Here is a 19,140-nt window from a genome sequence, read left to right as displayed (position 1 = left end):
AGTTTCGCGCAGGGAAGTCACAGAACAGATTTGAGGCCTGTTATCGAGCGCAAAGTTGCTCACACCTGGATGAAGCACCAGCGATGACGGATGAACAGGCCTCACAACTATTTTTAGGAGGGTGTTTATTTTCCTCACGGCCAGACTGAAGTAACATCTTTCATCCTGACCTCTTTATCGCAGCTGTGACCCTGACCTCCCTCTTCCACCTCCCGTTCTGTCTCTCTGCTGTACCTCCCTATTCTCTCTGCATTTCCTCCTTCCTCTCCATGCCGTCCACTCCCCATTTGCTCTGGGTCAACCACTCCCTACTCTGTGAACACGGCCTGTTGGAGCTGGCTGGTACATTTTTTTCCCCTGCGATTTGCACTATAGATACTGAAATTTATAACCATTGAGAGGCAGTTCAGTGTGAGTTGAAAGCCTTCAGTGCGCCAGTCCTGAATCAGAGACATAATGTTACAAGTAAATGTTATGAGGAAATACCTCAACTCCAGGTGCCGGCTGAGGGTTCAGGGGTGAGAGGTGATGGGTCACACACCACCCCTCAGGGTTGCATGACCTCACATGACTGATGAATAGTGTGCTAACAAGGACCAGCTCTCTCTTACCGTGTCTGCACTCTCTCTTCTTGTCTTGACTATACCTCTAATTTTCTTCCCTCCCTCCCCCCTACGCTTGCTCTCCTGGGGACTGATCTGGCAGCAGAAGAGTAGTAATAGTTATACCTGCTGAACTTTTAAAATACCTCACCATCTGTCGTCCCCGTTGGATTTATAATTATCATCATATCACATTCAAACTAGGCACTGTCGCACTCTTACATAACCTAACCCCTATCTACCGGCGCATGCAATACTTAAGAATAGATTGAATAAATTACTATTGGGTGAGGTGTTAAATCCTGGCCAGCTATAGGAGTGCTCTTGTTCTAATGAGACTCCTCTACCTCATCTCTGGCTTGTATCAGAAGGGAAGTGGGGAAGCTAATCACAGGCACATGCATGGGCCGCCCGCACATACACACGCAGTCACACCCAGTACCCCCACCCCCACATGTGTGCACAAATGGACAGAGACGTGGGCATAGGACACACATTTAACTCGCAAATACACACACATGCACCAGCCTAGGGCCATTTGCACAGTCATATCATAGAGCCAATTAAAGAGATGAGTCTTATTAGCAGAGGTGCCCTGGCCCCCGTTAATCACTGGGGTTTCCTGGCAGGGGCTGGTGACGTGCAGAGCTCTTCGTCATCTTTATTAGACCTGTCTCATCACGCCCTTATAAGACACTCATCCAAACTTTACTGAGACTCGTGATTTAGCAGAGCTGGCTTGGCCCAGAAACACGTTCAGTCATCGCGCGGGTCACCTTTGCTTGAGCTTCAATTGGTTTAGAAATATGGAGGAAATGTAGGCCTTGTGTAGGTGCAAAGCTACCTCGCAGGCTTGCATGTTTTCAGAGTTTCCCCCGTATAACTGAAAAAAAAACATAATCTTGTTTCGTCTTCCTGCAGGGAGGGAAACCGTTATTATCCTCTCTGCAGAATTCAGACCCACTGGGACGAGTGAAAGTGGCTCCACAACAATGATGTGGAGGTGAGAGAGAGGAGGTGTAGAGAATCGGATTCCAGGGTAAATATCATCCCGCTCCCAGCTGAAAACTCGCCTTGTTTTCTCGCCTCACAGGGTCGAATGCACCGCGCAGACCTTTTGGACCACCTGCAGCTTTGCTGATGACAGATTCCCTCCACACACTGGACTATCACAGCCCTCAGTGTCAAAGGGAGACTAATCCTCCTGCTTCTGTCCTCTAAGTACAATAGCCCTGTCACTCGTTCAGTCATTCAGCATACTTTTAGCCGCTCTGCCTGTGTGTCAATACGAAGAAAAACCGACAGTCGGTTCCCACGCGGTCTATTCATAGTCTTCCACTGGAATCTCTGACCTGTTCTGGCCTGTCTCATGAAACCTGCTCCTCATAATGAAGGGCATTGATCCTTTTCTCATTTCACATTCACCTTGACATCTCTGTTACGGCCCACAGAGTCTCCTCTTAATCCAGGAGAGATTCTTTCCCTTTTATTTGGTTACCAGATATTTTATTGGGTGCTCAGTGCATTGTTGGCGATGGCACAGAAAAATCAAGGGTGGGTGGTACAGCAGTGCACCGTTCGGCACTAAGATGATGAGTTTGGACGTTTGAGTCAGTGGCCTGGAAGTTGGTATATCTGTGTGCGTGTGGCCTAATCTGAGGCTGGACCTTGTAAAAGATTTTTCAGGGTCAGCTTCTTTCCTCTGCCCTCCCGAGCCGAAGAGATTACAACCAATGCTCTCATTGATGATTAAGCCATGGATTTTACATTCTGTGCGTCTATCTTCTTGCAGGATACCTCAAAAGTCTTGTCCTCCATGTACAATTGCTCTGAGAGTTGTAATCAGTGTGTGAAAAAGTTAAATCTATATTTAGTGATTCAGTTGTTATTAAAGTTGATTTGCTGTATAAATACTGTGGAAATTATCAAAACGCTCAATCCACAGATAAATGCACTTCTGTACAGTTGTGATGTCACAACTATACTTTATATAGAGGTAGAAAGTGCTGCTACATTGTTGTTCCAATCATTCCTCAGCTGCAATCATGGTGCAGAACACAGAGAGCACTGATATCAGGCCAGAGTAGACTGGGCTTTCTCAAGAGCGGGTCTTTTAAAGAGACATGCGCTAAAAACAGAGCATTTCAGACAGAAGGCGAATAGAAGTATAATCAGACAGACAGTACAAGACAAATGTTTACATTTAAGCATGTATACATGTTCTAGTTGAAACCAGATGCAAGTATTAAGATATAAAAATGAGCATAATAATAATTTTCAGATTCTGTTCGTTTCCCCAGTGGAGTCTGCAAAGGCATGTGTGAATCATGATTCCCAGTCCTCCTTGACCCTCTTGAGGTCTCAACACAAGCTCAACTGATAGGGCCTGTGGAGGCCTTTGGGTTATCAGGAGTCAATACAAGCTTGAGGCCCTGTGGCTCTGATTTAAACAGCAGGTCTGACCTCAGAAACACAACTTAACCATACTCAGCCCAAGCTGAAGCACTGCTGCGGGAACAAATCACAGTGAGAAAAGCAGACGGACACAAAGCACCTCTTCATGAAACTGGTTTGACAACAGCTACACACTAATCCAAAATGTCCTTTTGCTCTCTTTCTGCATCAACTTTGTAACAGTGTATTATGACAAGAAGACAATCAAGCAGAGCTGCAGGGGTAAGTGCTTTTCCGCACATTTTTCTGGTAGCCCATGTGACAAGCTGCAGACTGACGGAGTGATAGACAGGCCTCTTCATTTATCACAGGCTGAACATGAAGGGGAGAGCTCTGCCAGGTCCCATTCTAATACGCCCGCATTGATCTGAGCTCCTCTTTATTATTAATCACGCACTTAACACAGAAGTCTGTTGCTTTCATCCTCTCTTCTGCTGCCTCACGTCCCTACTTTTATCATTACAGCAACTGTGGTGCTCTTTGTCTCAGCAGAACAAGACATTACTGTCTTTTGACTGTCATCACAAATGTAAAAGCCGTCACATACAGCCTGAGAATGCATATTCATAGCCTTTTCTGCAAAGTGAAAGAGATAAATCATGTAGTTATCCCACTGCCATTGTGGGACGATTAGACATCCACCTTGGTCTACACTGCCCTCTTGTGCTAATAAGCTGAACTACCACCCCAGTTACATTTCACCCCAACATGCAAAGGGAAATGATACCAAGATAATAGGTAGGCTGTGCAGCCTGGAGCCGATTACCCCACTATATATTGTACCTAGTGCGTTGTGGTCAAAAGTAAAAAGTATCACAGATGAAATGTGTTGATTTTTATTTAAAAGTTACTGTCTCCAGACAAGTACAAATCAGAAAACAGAATGACTGAAAGAGGATGGGATAATAGACAACAACTTAGAGTGTAGGCAAGAGTGCAGGAAAAAAAATAAAACACAGAAATGGCCAAAAGGAAGGAAAAGAATTTAAATTTTGTATATATACACATGATCTAATAAGAATTTATACCAATGTAGTGGTAAGTAACAAATAATAAACAGTACTTTTTCCTTAAAAGAATTTTTCTTTTACTTACATAAAATAATTAGGCAAAACACATATAGGCTGTTCATCTACTTTATCACATTACATCTGACCACCTCATGTTTCATGTTCTAAGAAGCCAATTATCCACCTTTAAACATGACTGATCCTCTGACATGGAAGATTACTGTGAGAGAAGGTGACCTTCACAAGCATGTTTAAGGCTTAAGCATGGAATGACTACAAAATAAAAACCTCAGTAGACAAAACATTTCATTAAAACTTGTGTGTGACAAATGTCAAAATCTAAGCTTTGTCTAGCTGCCACAGCGCTGCTGAATAACTCATCTGCAGTATTGTCTGAATGACTACCTTTCACTTTAAACATTTGAAATCTTGAAGTATGTTGTGACAGGACTTTTTAATGTTGAGAAAACCTTAAAGCTGAATTTCACAAGTCTTTTCATTAGTTTTATCCAAACTAATTTACATGTAGGAAAAAAGGTAGAAACCCGAAGACATTATCAAGACAAAAAGAAAAAAAAAAGAAAAAAAACATAAAAATACAAATTTAAAAATCTTCCTTGATGCATGGCTTCACATGCTTTCACTTTTTTTTTTTAAGTTTTACTTACATTTCTCAAACTTTGTGACTGAAGGTTGAAAAGTTGAAAATAAGAAAAACCAAAAGCACATATATAAAATCAGCACCGATTCATATATAACTTTTATTTAAAATGTAGATACCCATTTCAACATTATGCTGCTGGATTTTAAGAGAAAAAGATGTGTAATTCTTGGACTGAGTTGCGATCTGCCAGAGCCCACACAGTGGCACTACTGGGAGAAAAATCTGCTCATTGTTGGGAGGGTGGGGGCACATTTTTCTAGTAGATGGAGGTTAAGGAGTGGTCCGAATCTTGGGGTAAGCTCTAGGACTTACTGCTTAACAGTGTGGAGCGTTCAGTGGACTCTGGGAATCTTCACAGCATAAAGGGATCATGATTCTACGCCTCACCATCTTAACCACCAGTGGTTACCAGGACCTCAAAATCAGGCCCAACAACAGGGAAAACAAACTAAAGAGATATAAGGGGAGGGGTGGGAGGGCACAGAAACATAAAGACCTCCATCCACTTGGCTAACACGGTACAAGCAAGCTACTACAGTCTGTTTATAAATTACTACTTCACACCTGGTAACTCACTACAATTGTAAAAAGGGTTAGACATAAACAGAAAAAAATGTATCTTAAGTTAAACACACCAAATCATCCCCGCTTTAAAAAAAAAAAAAAAAAAGGAAAGAGGAAAAAAAAAAAAGCTATTATGGATTTTACTTCAGACATGTCTCATTTCTAATAGGTTTGGAAGTGGCCTGTTACACTATTTCTGCACAGGAAGAGCTTACCCAAGAATATAAAAGTAAATATTTGAAACAATGTCCTCTCTGAGCAAGCAACACTGAGTGTGGGGTTGTCGTTGGTCCACGTGGAGTACAAGCCAGAATTTTTTTTGTTTTGTTTTTGCTTTTTCTTACAGAAAACACTGCTGTTTTCGCATCTAAAATTCTCTTTAAATACAAAGCGCCTCTTCTGTTATCCCAGCGTCAAAATCATCTGGATATAAGCTTAAAACATGGACACCCCAAGGACCTAGAGGAAACAACAGAAAAAATATTAATGACTTATAATAGACACATGACATGTTGAGATTAAAATTTATATTGCCTAGGACTATGTAGGATGAACATAAAGTATTATTGACAATTTATCATATTGTTAAGGGGGGAGGCTTTTCATTTGTCAATCAAACAGCACCGGCCTGGTTGGATTTGCTAAAAAGTAATATAACAATTACTGGCCGTTTACCATTTTTGATATCACACTGCAGTGAGTGATTTTCTGGCTGTTGTTTCAAAATAAAATCTCCTCTACAGCCACATCCTTTCTAATACTGTGCTTGTTCTGAATGTTGTGTCAAGGGCCAAAAACTGAGCAGCAAGAATGTCGTTTCTTTGCTCAGAAGAAAACTCATAGAACAAGGTACTTGTTCTATAAAACATCTTCCTGCTGTGATATTTTTTTGTGACAATGAAAATATTCAAAGTTGAAAACACCCACACATATGTCAGAAGTCTATTACAGACGTAATGTCTGAGGAGCCCCGCATTTCAAAGCCCAGTGTAATAACAAGCCCCGGGGCAAATCCCCAGTGTTTCTTAAGGTTGAGGCACGTCGAAACAAGAATCGAGGCCGTAAGTACATTGTCAAGTAAATAAAAGTTAGTGTGTTTTCACGGGAAAAAATGGTGGCTTTGCAACCAACAGCAAATGTTGTGTTTGGCTGCAGAGCATGCAGGCTGATCAGCTGAACTTGTGTTAATGATTTGCACAGCCTTATTAAACTCTCCAAATTCAACACTCTTGCAAATGGTCCATGTAATGTGACTGGTTGCATGGCACCTACTCTTGATTTACTTCCATATATGTAAACTAATATAAGAGCAACTCTGTTTACTTTGAAGAAATCGTAAGTTCTGTCATCTCTCTTTGTGTCTCACAAGCTTCTCCAGCTGGCCATTACACAAACACACCTAGAGTTTCTTTGAGTACACTGCATTTATATATAGGGAGTATGCCATTAGTCTGGAGTTAGTGAGCATACAAGGTAAAACAAATCCAACTAAATAGAGTGTAGTTGGTTCTTACCGATTCATCCATGATTGAAGCAGGGTCAAAGTAGTCTGGCTTGAGCTCAGACCGTTCACGTCGGTTCTTTGAGGGTGGCTGGAAAAGAAAACTGTGTTTAGAGCAGATACTCCCACAACTTCTCCTGCTCCCACAGCCACTTTGGCAGACAACCAATGAACATTTCAAACATATTTGCCTGTACAGAATAATTAGAGCTGAGCAATACTGAAAAACAAAACAACCAGATTGTGTTATGGATTTGTGCAATATATATTGCAATTTAGAAAAAAAGGGGGATAACTACTTTGAGCAGGTATTTTTGCAGCATTGAACTACTAAAGCTCAATTTGGAAAGAATGTATCACATATGTAACGCATTGAGTGAATTTAGAGAAACTAGGGCAGTTGTTCAATTTTCTGGCTGATTCAACATGACATCTGGATCCCTTCTCACAGAATGCAGCACCAACATGAGCATCCAAAATAGACATTTGTCTGGGATAGAATTTAGTTCTGGCTTTACTCATCATACATGGAATTATGGTGCAGGGCTAAATGGTCAAATAAATTAGTCACGTCAGACACTGATGAAAGCTTTGATTATCTTACCTAAAAAATAAAAAGATTTAGCCCTCCACACAGCCAACCATTCTTTTTGATGATCTCTTTTGTCTTCTTTGCTAATTTTGATGTTACATGGAAAGATAAACACGAGCTGCTTGTTATTGATTTTTGCATGCTTTTTTAAGAATAACTGACTGGTTATACTCCGTGCAGGCAGAGTATGCATGCAAAACCAGTTAATGACCACAACCATAATGGGATTGAATTAGTATAGTGTATGGTCTCAGTCATGGAAAAGCTAATTGGGTTAGTTTAGCTCGAAAAAAGAATGAAACTGAATGGAAAAACTGTATAAAAAAAGGGTGGACAAATTCTGAACACTATTGCGACCTAAAAAAACCCCAAAAAGGAGTAGTGTAGTATTTTTTTCTACAGAGTGCTGTTCTGCCTTCCTTGACATTGGACTCAAATGACTTGATTGATGGTCTTTAAATTCAGCAAAAGTCAAAAGAAAAAGGATAAAACTTGATGTGACAAAAATCAAATTACGTGTTTTCACTGCATATATCCACCACATTGGTTTCGAAGTTAATTAAGGTTTATTGTGTGGCTCATGGGCCCAAGATGGTGCTGGACGTCTGATATGATGTCAGGATCTTTGGGCTGCTAGTTCTTAGCTGGTGCCGGGGATAGCATGCTACTGAGAATTGCAGTGCTTTTGGAGACTTTTATGGATGAATCAAGAGTTTTGAGGAGTATCTCAGAATTAAATCATATTTCGAGCAACTGTTTCTCGCTGCATGGCATTGTATCCAGTATTACGACTGTAAACTAATCAGATTACGATGAGTCTCCAGAAGTAACATCTGGACTTAATGTTTTAATACCAGATGATACATTAGTAGGCAATTTTACTAGTTGTCTGAAAAAAGATGTAAAAATGCCTGTGGTGCACTTTTCAGACAGTCTGATTGTTCAGTAAGGCATGAAATAAAAGAAGATGTAATCAATTACAGCAATTGCAACTTGTTAAATTATCGCAACTGGAAAGCTGAGTAGGACATCCCGATGATTTTCTCCTGCACTTTATGCAAGATCCATTTTTAAACTTAAAACATTATTTTAAACAATACTGGATTTTAAATTAAGTGCAAAATAATAAACAATTAATTCCGTTAAATGCACATCTTACCAGATCAATGTCCATGGTGTCAAAGTCCATGCCTTCATTGAGGTCATCCATACGACCCTCAGATGACATCATCACATCCTCCACAATCGGCTCTTCGTCTTCCTCCATAAGCCCAGTACCGCGACGTCTGCAAAAACAAACCATTATACTATTATGGAAACATACTTTTAATTAACTTTTCAGAGTTAACTCTACTGCGTGCGTGCGTGCGTGCGTGCGTGCATGCATGTGTGTGTGCACGCCTTACATAGCATGCTGCAGATTGGTCCTGAGCTTGGCGTAGTTCATGGCCCTTTCCTGCTGCTGGCGTGCTTCTTCTTGTTGTCTTTGAGCCAGCATCCACGTCACCTGGGAACTAAATACACCAGCGTGCACTAATTAGCAACGTTTTAATCCACATGTGTTTAGTGATTTAACTGGAGATACCTTGAGGATGTCAGATACAACTATATAGATGGCCCACTGGCCTTGTGCCTATGAAAAGTCAGGTTGGATAAATAAACTAATCAATCACTGTCCCAAAAGGGCCAAAACTTGGCAGGCTGTTAACTATATGCATTTTGCAGCCATTTACCCTCAAAATGAATAGCACACAAATGGGAAATTACATAGAACCCTGTCCTAATGCATTTTGGCTCATATTCCAGGCCTCTGATCCCTTTCTCAAAGAATAAGTGATCCACTGAGGACCAATGGGCCAGGATAAATTTATGTGGTAAGAGGCTTTAGAAAATAACAGATAATTAACTAAAATGATCATTAAAGAGTTTCTGAGGAAACAAAGCAAATGAGGAATCGTGGAATTTAAAAGCATAAGAATATGCCATGGCACAAAATTCAATGAAGCGTTTGATGGTGTGCACTGTGGAGCTGAAAGAAGATTTCCTCAAGGAAACTTGTTTTTAAATACATAAATTAAAAGCAAGAGTGAACACGAATGATATTTATCTGAAGTGTAATATGTCCCAACAACTTCCACGTCAAACATTTGTCTGAAGAGATTTTGTGTTTTTGTGATTGGGCCAACTAAAGTGTTCTTTCATTTGATCTTGTACTGAAATGTATTATTAAAAAAACAAACAAAAAAAACAACCCTTGTATTTATTGAACTGAGACCAGCTGTAACGTCTATCGTAGTGAACTGTGAACTGGCTGCATCGTTACAACTCAGAAATGCAACAGGGAGGCATACATACTTGTAATCCATGGGTGTTTGGTGGTGCTGAGGCGTCTGTTGATGGTGCTGTGGATGTTGGTGGGGTTGTTGCTGGTCGTGGGGGAGGGGGTAGACCCCCATGAAGCTGTCATCACGGCTCCTCTTAGGGTCCCGCATGGCAGTTGAGGTGAGGTGGGGGGACGGCAACATGACTGGGGTCTGCATACTCTGCTGCCAGACCTCGCTGCTGCTGCTCTCCTCTGCAGAGGAACGTCCATAGTGTTAGAAAAACATGCAACAAACATGCTCATGCTTTTTTCATTATACTCGTTTTAAGGGCTTAAGATTTTACCAGAGTAACCAATGTCCTGCCAAGCCCTCTAACTGTAAACAAGGTTGACATTCAAAGTGTGAGACAATTTAGAACTGTTATTGTGTAACAAAAAAACATCTTTACACCACACTTTACAGTTTGTCCATTTCGAAGACGTTTAAAAGAGAGGTGTTGGAGATGACTGTACACTCACTGTACCCAGAGGTCTGTCCTTACACAGAAGGAGTTTGGGATTCACAGTTATGAGTGTGCCAGAAAAAATCCCAACGGCGAAATCAAAACTAATACAACTATGACAAGGGGTCTAAAACCTACCAAAATAAGGATGAAAGCAAATAACAGATAATTCATGTGAATACCAGTTGACCATATTATTAGCCTCAGGTGAACTAACTCCTAAAACAGCTGTTTTCCTCACCAAGCACTGCATTTTGCAGCCTTGGAAATGGAATTAAATTTTACATTTAATATCCTTGGTCACGAGCAGGTCTTCAGCAAAATCTAAGTGACCCTCTGTGATTGGTGAGGAGCAGTTTGACTCTTCTGACTCTCCCCCACCATCTGCTGTTTAATCTCCTCACCCATCCGGCCGGCATCTGGGTTAATCTGGGCTCCAACTCTGCTTTTGTAACATCATTGCTGGGTTGGTCTATAATGTATGTGGTTCTCATGAAGACCTATTTTCAGTATGTTTATGCATCGGTAGGTGTCGTGTTTCAACTGATGGATGTTTATAGGCAATGACAGAAAATTAGGTTGTCGTAAACTCTAAACAATTATGCAGCTGAATTGTACCGACTGTAGAAAACTAAAGTCCATGCCCATTTTTTTCCTGAAGTAACCCAATTGTTAATGACATTTCTGATTCCTTGGTGTGCAATACCTTCTGGCAGCTTCCTCTTGGCTGCTGAAGTTCCAGCTGTAGCAGCAGGAGGCTTGATCTTCTTGGAGCGGACGGAGGAGCCTCTGCTGGAATAGCCACTCATCACCGACATGGTATCGTCATCACCACCAGCCTGCAGGGAATTCCTGTAGGAGATGAGGGGGAGCCAGCAGTCCTCTCGCTGCAGTGCCATCTGGAACGTCATGAAGCGCTCCAGGTACATGTGGCTGAGGAGAAACAGTGCGTCACATAGACAATTTTAACAAACTCATGCAGCTTTACGCCTATCCAACTGGAGGGTATATAAAAAAAAATTAAAAAAATCAACCATGCATTAGAGACACCAGTTGTCACAAACACCTGTTACACTGAAGATTCCCACCCACCAGCTTAGCAGAAAAAAAACTTACACAGTCCTCTTGTCTTGTCTCATAAGCTTGGAGGAGAATTCACTGAGGATGTCCAAGAAGGCCAGGTTAAGGGGAGGGCCTCCTTCTCCCTGGGTACTAGGATCCTTAAATGCAAACTCAATACCATCCCTAAGAGGTGCAGAGACAGAGAGGAAGAGTAACACACTGTGAGCAGAGAAAAATAAGTAGTTTCATGGGCATAAAACTTCAAATATTGTGTGGTAAAATTAAAAAAAGGGGAGGTTTAACTAATGCAAAATCTGATATGGAAAGACATGCATTTATTTATTTGAACCAAGAACACTGGTCATGTGGTACATGTTTTAAACCATTAGACCACCAGCATGTCTGACTGACCTTTCAATGTTTTCTTTAATCGAAGAGTCTCTCAGGCACGATTTAATACAAATATTTAATAACTTCTAATTTCACGATTAGCAACAGTGTCTCTCCAAGTAGTTTTTTTTTAAGCAGGGCAGAAAAACTCTTACCATGAAACCAAAAAGGTTATTACAAATCCTCTAGTGCACTATTAAACAAGTCAAAATATTGGATTCTTGATAGGTGTCTCGCTCGCTTCTTTCTAAATGAATCCTAGTGGTTTTACGCTTGCACCAACCTCTATGTTCTGTTACAGAACAAGCAGAACATTTAACCTGTCTATCATTACTTAATGCCTGTCGCACATCCAATGTGATGGGAGTGGGGTGTTTAAAATGTGGAGGATTGCGTCATCTCCATTGCAGCTGAAAATAAACAACATGCATCATTTTAAAAAGCCCCCAATGGCATGAAAAAGGTTTTCTTAGTTTGTATGAACACACAGGCGGTTAATACAAGAGGGAGCAACAGCAATTAGTGTCACTAATTTAGGGTTACACATTTTGCCCCATAAGAGCAAGGAGAGCACCCTGAGAAGCTCTTTTGATAAGTGCGTGGGTATAGAGTATGCAGTTTCGTGTTTATAGCACTGTCGCTCTTCTGTGTGTTTGAACAGCCTGATGTTTTTATACTTAGAAAAACATGTAAGTGCATGGGAATAGAGGCAAAATTGAAAAAAAAAGATCCTCTCCAAATCCAGAGTAAATATATCATGGTAAGAGGAAACAAAGTATTCAAGGAGTAATTTGTCTTACATGACAGTTCCCAGATGCAAAGCCAAAATGTAAGGATAGCAATGTAACAAGAGCAGAAATGCGCCTTACTTGTGCAGCATAGCAATAGCATCCCTGGTTTTGACCTGGTCGAGACCAAAGGTTAGAGAAAATCGACGGGCCAACTCTTTGATTCCGCAGAAGGAAGAGGAGGAGCGATCAAACCCATGACCCAGTTCAGACAGCATTTCATTGAACAGCTGGCAGGAAGAGATACGTGAAACATTAGATTATCATTGGATTAGAGCCAAAAAAGTCAGAATTACTGAAAGAATTAATGAGTGAGCAAAAGTGTGTACACTGACCTGCTGCAGACTGAGGATGAGCGTCTTGGCACACTGAATCTTGTCGATTTGCCGAGTCTTACTCATAGTCTCCTTGATGATGTCACCATAATCATTGTAATACTGTTAAGAAAAAGAAAACATTACTGGGACATGAAAAATGATCAGTGTATGCATGAGCTAAGTTACATGTATTACGGTAAGACAGACAACGCAATCAATCCCTGCAACAGCAGATGTGTCTGTTAAAAACCCATCTGCTGTTACTATACAACCCTCTTTATTTAACATGCACACGGATATGCAGCACTTTAGAAATTAGTTTAACTTACCCTCATGTACTGTTTAAAGATGTCAGCTCCAGTCTTCATGTCTACCACACAGTAGATGATCAGTTTAGAGTAGGCAGCAAGGAGGTTTCTCCTCTTGTGCAGAGCTTCAATCTTTACTGCCTCATCGTCCTGTTGCCCATCTACAATGAGAGTCACAGATGAGAGGAGCTGGTCAACTTCCAGTGACTAAGAAAAAGGTGTGCGTTCTAAAAACTTAAGCCTCAACCCACACATCTTGCATGAGTGTAGCAGGTGCTTCGCTGAAAGTGCTGCAGCTTGTGATGTCCACACATGCAGATGCTGTTGTTGCAGCACTGCCTGCCTTTCTAAACAGATATTTGCCTGTGATAATGGCCAGAAATAATTGAATGTTTCATTTCATTATAAATGTTTTTTTATGTTAGACCAAGAAGGGTAGGGTGTCACAGTAAAATAGGAGACACCCCGAATCTCTAGATGTTCCACCGCCGGGCCACCACTGGGGTTAGGCGGGCTTTATGGCTGCTCTAACCTGTTAACACACACACGGCGCAGATATTAAAAGGAACAGGTTTGGCGACGCACACTCACTGCTCAGACAAAATGTGTGGCCCGGCCGTAAGGTGGTGCTGCAAAATTTTGAAGGAGCAACTTGTCACTAAAATAAGGTTTAAAGGTTGGTGAGCCTGGACCGTTGTTTCTAACTTTGGAGCTAACTTCCTAGACTTTAATCTGCAGGTAGCAAGAAAGACATTACAGCTAACTTCATCAACTTCTGTGTGAAACTGACACAGTACAGTACTGGGTACAGAAGCAGTCTGACCAGAAATGACAGAAAAACATTTCTCAGGATAGTTTCTGTCTCTGATTATGCACACATACGCACCAAGGTATTCCTTAAAGGATGCTACTTGTTTAAGTAAACTAAAAATCATGTTGAAAATACATGGCTTTTATTACACTGGAAGAAAATAAATGAGCTGCTAGAACTGAACATTTGCACTTGTACCTGTGCTATTTGTGTCATCATCCTGGTCTATGAAGACATGGTTCAAGATGAAGGAGAGCAGTTCAGACTGCAGCGAGTCGTCTGGGGAATAGACCAGAGGCTCCAGGTGTTCCCTGCCTCCGGACACCATCTGGTGGCTGAAGATGAGTAGCAGATCACACAGGATGGTGAATGCCTGTATGAGAGAAAGAGGGGAAAAAGACAAAAGATAAAATAAAACTTGGTATGCTTGAGTGCAATATTAAAGGACTCTTTGCAAGTTGGGTTTAAACAAGGTCTCTTTACTAATTATAAAAAAGCCATTGTGGATTTGTGAAAATCTCTTGCATCAGCTGTGACGCACAGATGGCTTCAGTAACAAGTTGAATCAAAGACCTTTTCATTACATATAAAAAAGGCAAATAGAGGGTTTGAAGGGTATGAAGTCACTTGTTCATGCAAAACCACCCTTCTTACCAGCACTTTATGGCCAAAACATCCACTGCAGCATCAATAGGGACTTTAAGCAGCAGCAGTCAAAGGGACAGCTACGGCATACTTATTGCGCAAACCGTCATTGCTCTAAACATTATTTGGGCTACAAGAGGTCTCTTAAAATGTCCCGAGAGTTTGCATTACTCTACGACATGAACAGGTCCAATAATTGAGATTTGCCATGTCAATTACCTGCTAACACTGCCATCACGAATCGCTGGGTAAAGGTACAGTTCAGTGGCTGGTGCTGGTCTATCAAGGAGGGGAAGCTCATCTTTCCGGCCTATATCATAAAATGTGTTTATTTGTAAATTCTACCCTTCGTTCCTTTTCAAGAAAATGATCTGTGACCTTGTCGTACAACTAGGCGTCTTTTCCAGGGGCTTGACCAGTGTCCTCTCAATGGCCAGCAGAGCTAGGCTGCTTAAACGGCCTTGGCCCAGCTGGAGCTGCTGCGCCAGGCTACTGTGAAGTGTGACCGCCTGTTAGTGGCAGTGACGGGGGGAGGAGCTCCGCAGCTGTCGCTGCTTGTCGGGGAAAGAAACCGCAGTGACAGACCAGACTCGCCAAACACAATGCTAGTCGTTTTTAACAAATACAAAGTCTCTGGAGATCGGTAAAGTCTCCGGAGATCGGTAAAGTCTCCGGAGATCGGTAAAGTCTCCGGAGATCGGTAAAGTCTCCGGATCAGTTGAGAACAACAGAATGAAAAACTTGGAAAATGCTCCGGTGGATGTTTATTCTTCAAGATCGCTGATTCGCTCATTAAGCTGTCAATCAAAAAAGGATTCTGCCTCAGATAGCTCATCCAATCATTATGCAGAAGCATCTGGGCCAGCCCAGTGCCCCATAGACCCCCAGAGACGCTGAGCGTCCGATGGGCGGGGACGCTAAAAGCTTGCAGTCTTAGAGCAATTACCACTGGTACAGTCTTTCTCCCGTAGTCGAAACAGCCGGGCTATGGCAGAAAGTGTTTAGCTAGTACTGCATATGCGCAAAGTGGATATTTTTACTCAAACATTGTAGCCATCCGTCCCTTCCATGATCTCCGCTTAAAGTCCCTAATGAACAGGAGCCAAACAACCTCTGAGTTAAAAGTTGAGAATTTATTTATCGTTGTTGAGGCCCATTTTATATTTGTTTTTTGCCTTTTTAAAGTAGATTTTACTACTACTTCACATGTAACGGTGTCTGTGTCACCTGTTCTTTGACAGCTGTGTTGACATTGGTGAGGTAGCGCTGACACATCATACAGAATGCCCTCATCTGCTTCCTCAGGGTCACCATGTCATCCTGATTTAAAAAATAAATTAAAAAAGTATTTTTAACATCACACTTACACATATCCAATTAAATTGTCTTCAAAACAGTGCAGAATAGGGATGATGTAGTTGGCTTTAGACCTCACCTTCCTGGAGCTGCCTTCAGATGACTTGGCCAGGTGCCACAGGATCACATAGTGGGTACACTGCAGCGAGTGGATGACTATCTGCTCACCAGAAAAAAAAAATCAATCCGAGATGGGTGAATATTACTGTACTATTCAAAAAACTGACAATTTATTACTTCAATTGGTGCGTGCATGTGTGTGTATATTTAATAACCTGCTCAGGCATGTCTCCATTCTCTATTCCTGTGTTGAGTAGCTTGAAGTTGCTGGTAAACAGGTCCCACCCCGACAGGTCATGTGCACTGCAACAGAAGTGAGAAAGTCAGTTTCAGACACACGTTCACAGAATCACAAGTAAATTATTGTTCTAAATGTAGAGGGCATTGAATGCAGGAGACATTGAAGGGGGAAGTGTTTGAGTAAACAGGTACTCCAGAAAGAAAAAATGCCATACTTGTGAAAAGCTGTGATCCTCTTTAGAGTTGACAAAACCTGATAAGCATCATCTTCATCAGCCTCTTCACCCTGGAAAGATACATTTTATGAATCAAGATCTTTACTGAAAGACTGGGGCATCTACAAGGGATTAAAGTGTTTTAAATTCTTCAGATAAAGACAGACACGCATGCACGCACGCGCCCCCGCACACACACTCAACTTAGGTGGTCACAAGAAAGGTTTCGGCAACAATACATAACAAAAAGCAATCATAGCGGCCATAAGTGGTATTATATTATTAAGTTGCAGAGTTAAAAAGGAGTAATTAGTAAAAACATGCACGTTTAGGAATCATGTCACTCCCACCTCTTGTAGAAAATCCTCCAATAGCCTGTTGAACTTGTCCACCAGCTCATCCAGCAGTTGGGAGCGAGCAATGTCCACCCTGTTAAAGATTGTGAACTCCTCATTGCAGAGGGAATGGTAAGTCTTGGAGCAGACCTCCAAAACTTCAGTGTCTGTGTGCTTCTCCACAATTTCCCTGATCTGACGCAGTAGGGACTCCAGGTGCTGGATCAGAAAGAAAGAGTGAGACATCATGTGTGATAACAGTCAATGGGAAGGTTCAATTATTTTATCATTGTGTTAAATGAACTGATTGAATTTTTCATAATTTGATTGGTGATGTCGGATAAGCGTCTTACCTTCTCTAAACGTCCCGTGGTATAAATTTCCAGGTCAAAGAACTGAGGCAGCTGCAACAAATTAGTCACCTTCTCTGCATCCACAGCGTACTGTAGAACAAACATTTCATAAAATATTTTGTGATTGATGAATACACACCTGAAGCTCTAGAGGAGTGCTTGTGGAGAACATAGAATAGATATAACAAACCTTGGCCAGTAGAGGGGGCAAAGCCACAGCAAACAGCTCTGTCATTCTGGTTCTGTCATCCAGCTGAGTCTTCTTCTCTTTGGCTGTCATGACCTGATCATAGATGCAGCAAGTTACAGGTTTGTCCTCGCGGCTAGTTTGCATACATGCATGCAAAAAGTCTGCTTATTTTAACACTTAACCTTGTTGTCCAGGTTACTCTTCGACCAGGCTAATTCTGGTTAACTTCAAGGTAATGCAATGTGCAATTTTTTGCCCATTTGTAGAGGATTAAGCTCCAGACCAGTTAGCCAAGTGCAGGTTCCCAGTGGCAGGTTTTAATGTGTTTTGGGGATAGAGTTACTGTATAAAACTACAACTAGAACAGTCTTAACATTATTCAACCTGCTATTTCAATAAACCTTACCGTTGAAACAAACCCCATTAGCACAGCTTGCAAATACAAATTTAAAGGCCACAGCAAGCTCCAACAGTTAAATCCAAAAGAAAAGTGTCTATTCAGCACTATAAGTTATCTACACTGCATGTAATCAGGATATCTGAAAATATTTTGCAGGCTGTTATACAAAATCTGACATGAACGCAGGCACAAAACTTTAGTACATTCATCAATATCAATAAAAAAATCAAAGCTTATTTCTCTAATAGAGAAAGAGACAGTCAACCATACGTAAAAAAAAATCCTTTAGTGTTCTAAATTAACTTAAACACAGCAGTCAGACAAATCAAGGAAGAAAGCAATAGTTTAAAAAACACTTCAAATACACTATTAGCATTTATAATGGTTTGATTACAGTTATTTAAAGACATTAACTGTGCAGGTGTGGTTGAAAGAACATGTCTGAACTCTGAACTGAATTTTCGGCTCAGCTTGCACAGAAGTTAACTAAGTGATCGATCGGGATAGTCAGGCCCATGTTAGAATTTATTTTTAATTATCCTAACAAATCTCTTACCCTCTTCCCTGTGCCTCTTCCAACAGGTGGGTGGCATTCAGCAGCCTGGCGTACAGTGCACAGCATGATTTCAATCAAGGCTGTTTCTTGCCTGTCTGTAAGAGCTGTAAAAAGCACGAGACAATCAGCATTATCTGTATCACATTTATGCTCTGCACCGTATACAAGCTGCATACGTAAGTCTGGAAATAAACAGTGCAATTACCTTCCTCTCCTGGCAAAGGGTCATCTAGCAGTAAGCTAATCATACACTCCCAGTCCTTCAGTAGCTCTGCACCACATTCCCAGAGAGAGTCCACTAAGTAGGCCGCATGCTCATGGAGCTAAGGGGAGAAATTTTAACATAAATGAAGGCAAGGCATCTTTATTTATATAGCACATTTCATACCAAGGCAACTAAATGTGCTTTACATAAAGACAAAACAGCATAAAAAACAGTTAAAAGGAGGAGCAAAGAATAAAAAAAGAAAACGGATATTGTTTAAAGTTATTAAAAAGAGCTCAGCTATAAGCATATGAAAAGAGAAATGTCTTTAACCATTAAAAAGTGCTCACAGTTGGTGCGGATTTCAGATCTGCTGGTAGTTTGTTCCAATTGTTTGCAGCATAACAGCTAAATGCTGCTTCACCATGTCTAGTTTGAACTCTGTGCTCCACTATCTGACCTGAGTCTGTAGAGCTCAGAGCTCTACTGGGTTTATACTCTAACAACATGTCATTCATGTATTCTGGATCAAAACCATTCAACGATTTGTAAACCTGTAGCCGACTGGGAGCCAATGAAAGGCTGGATGGATGGTTCAGGCTGCCGTTTTAGTGTTAATTGGCAGTATGTTAGCAGTTGAACTACTGCCAATTGACACTAAAACGGCAGCCTATGTGTGACAGTAAATGAAAAAAC

At 41.2% G+C, this 19,140-nt stretch overlaps 1 protein-coding gene across 1 annotated transcript in view; it reads right to left on the bottom strand.

The window, feature by feature from the left end:
- Positions 1–3,913: 3,913 nt before the first annotated feature.
- The window catches only part of stag2b (STAG2 cohesin complex component b), a 25,028-nt gene continuing 9,801 nt past the window's right edge, over positions 3,914–19,140 (bottom strand). The window contains exons 15-34 of the mRNA XM_083915759.1: positions 18,445–18,562; positions 18,240–18,343; positions 17,284–17,376; positions 17,094–17,183; positions 16,756–16,959; positions 16,406–16,476; positions 16,166–16,253; positions 15,970–16,050; positions 15,762–15,854; positions 14,088–14,262; positions 13,100–13,239; positions 12,789–12,890; positions 12,535–12,683; positions 11,330–11,458; positions 10,920–11,146; positions 9,743–9,962; positions 8,794–8,901; positions 8,547–8,673; positions 6,809–6,886; positions 3,914–5,753 (exon numbers count right to left, since the gene is read on the bottom strand). Of these exons, the coding sequence (XP_083771885.1) occupies positions 5,730–5,753; positions 6,809–6,886; positions 8,547–8,673; positions 8,794–8,901; positions 9,743–9,962; positions 10,920–11,146; positions 11,330–11,458; positions 12,535–12,683; positions 12,789–12,890; positions 13,100–13,239; positions 14,088–14,262; positions 15,762–15,854; positions 15,970–16,050; positions 16,166–16,253; positions 16,406–16,476; positions 16,756–16,959; positions 17,094–17,183; positions 17,284–17,376; positions 18,240–18,343; positions 18,445–18,562 (2,421 nt within the window). The 3' untranslated portion in view covers positions 3,914–5,729. The remainder of the gene's footprint in view (positions 5,754–6,808; positions 6,887–8,546; positions 8,674–8,793; positions 8,902–9,742; positions 9,963–10,919; positions 11,147–11,329; positions 11,459–12,534; positions 12,684–12,788; positions 12,891–13,099; positions 13,240–14,087; positions 14,263–15,761; positions 15,855–15,969; positions 16,051–16,165; positions 16,254–16,405; positions 16,477–16,755; positions 16,960–17,093; positions 17,184–17,283; positions 17,377–18,239; positions 18,344–18,444; positions 18,563–19,140) is intronic.

The sequence above is a fragment of the Echiichthys vipera genome (genome assembly GCF_963691815.1).
Source record: "Echiichthys vipera genome assembly, chromosome: 6".
NCBI classification, from domain to species: Eukaryota; Metazoa; Chordata; class Actinopteri; order Perciformes; family Trachinidae; genus Echiichthys; species Echiichthys vipera.
Note: the sequence above shows the minus strand (reverse complement) of the source record. Positions and strands in the feature narration are given on the sequence as shown.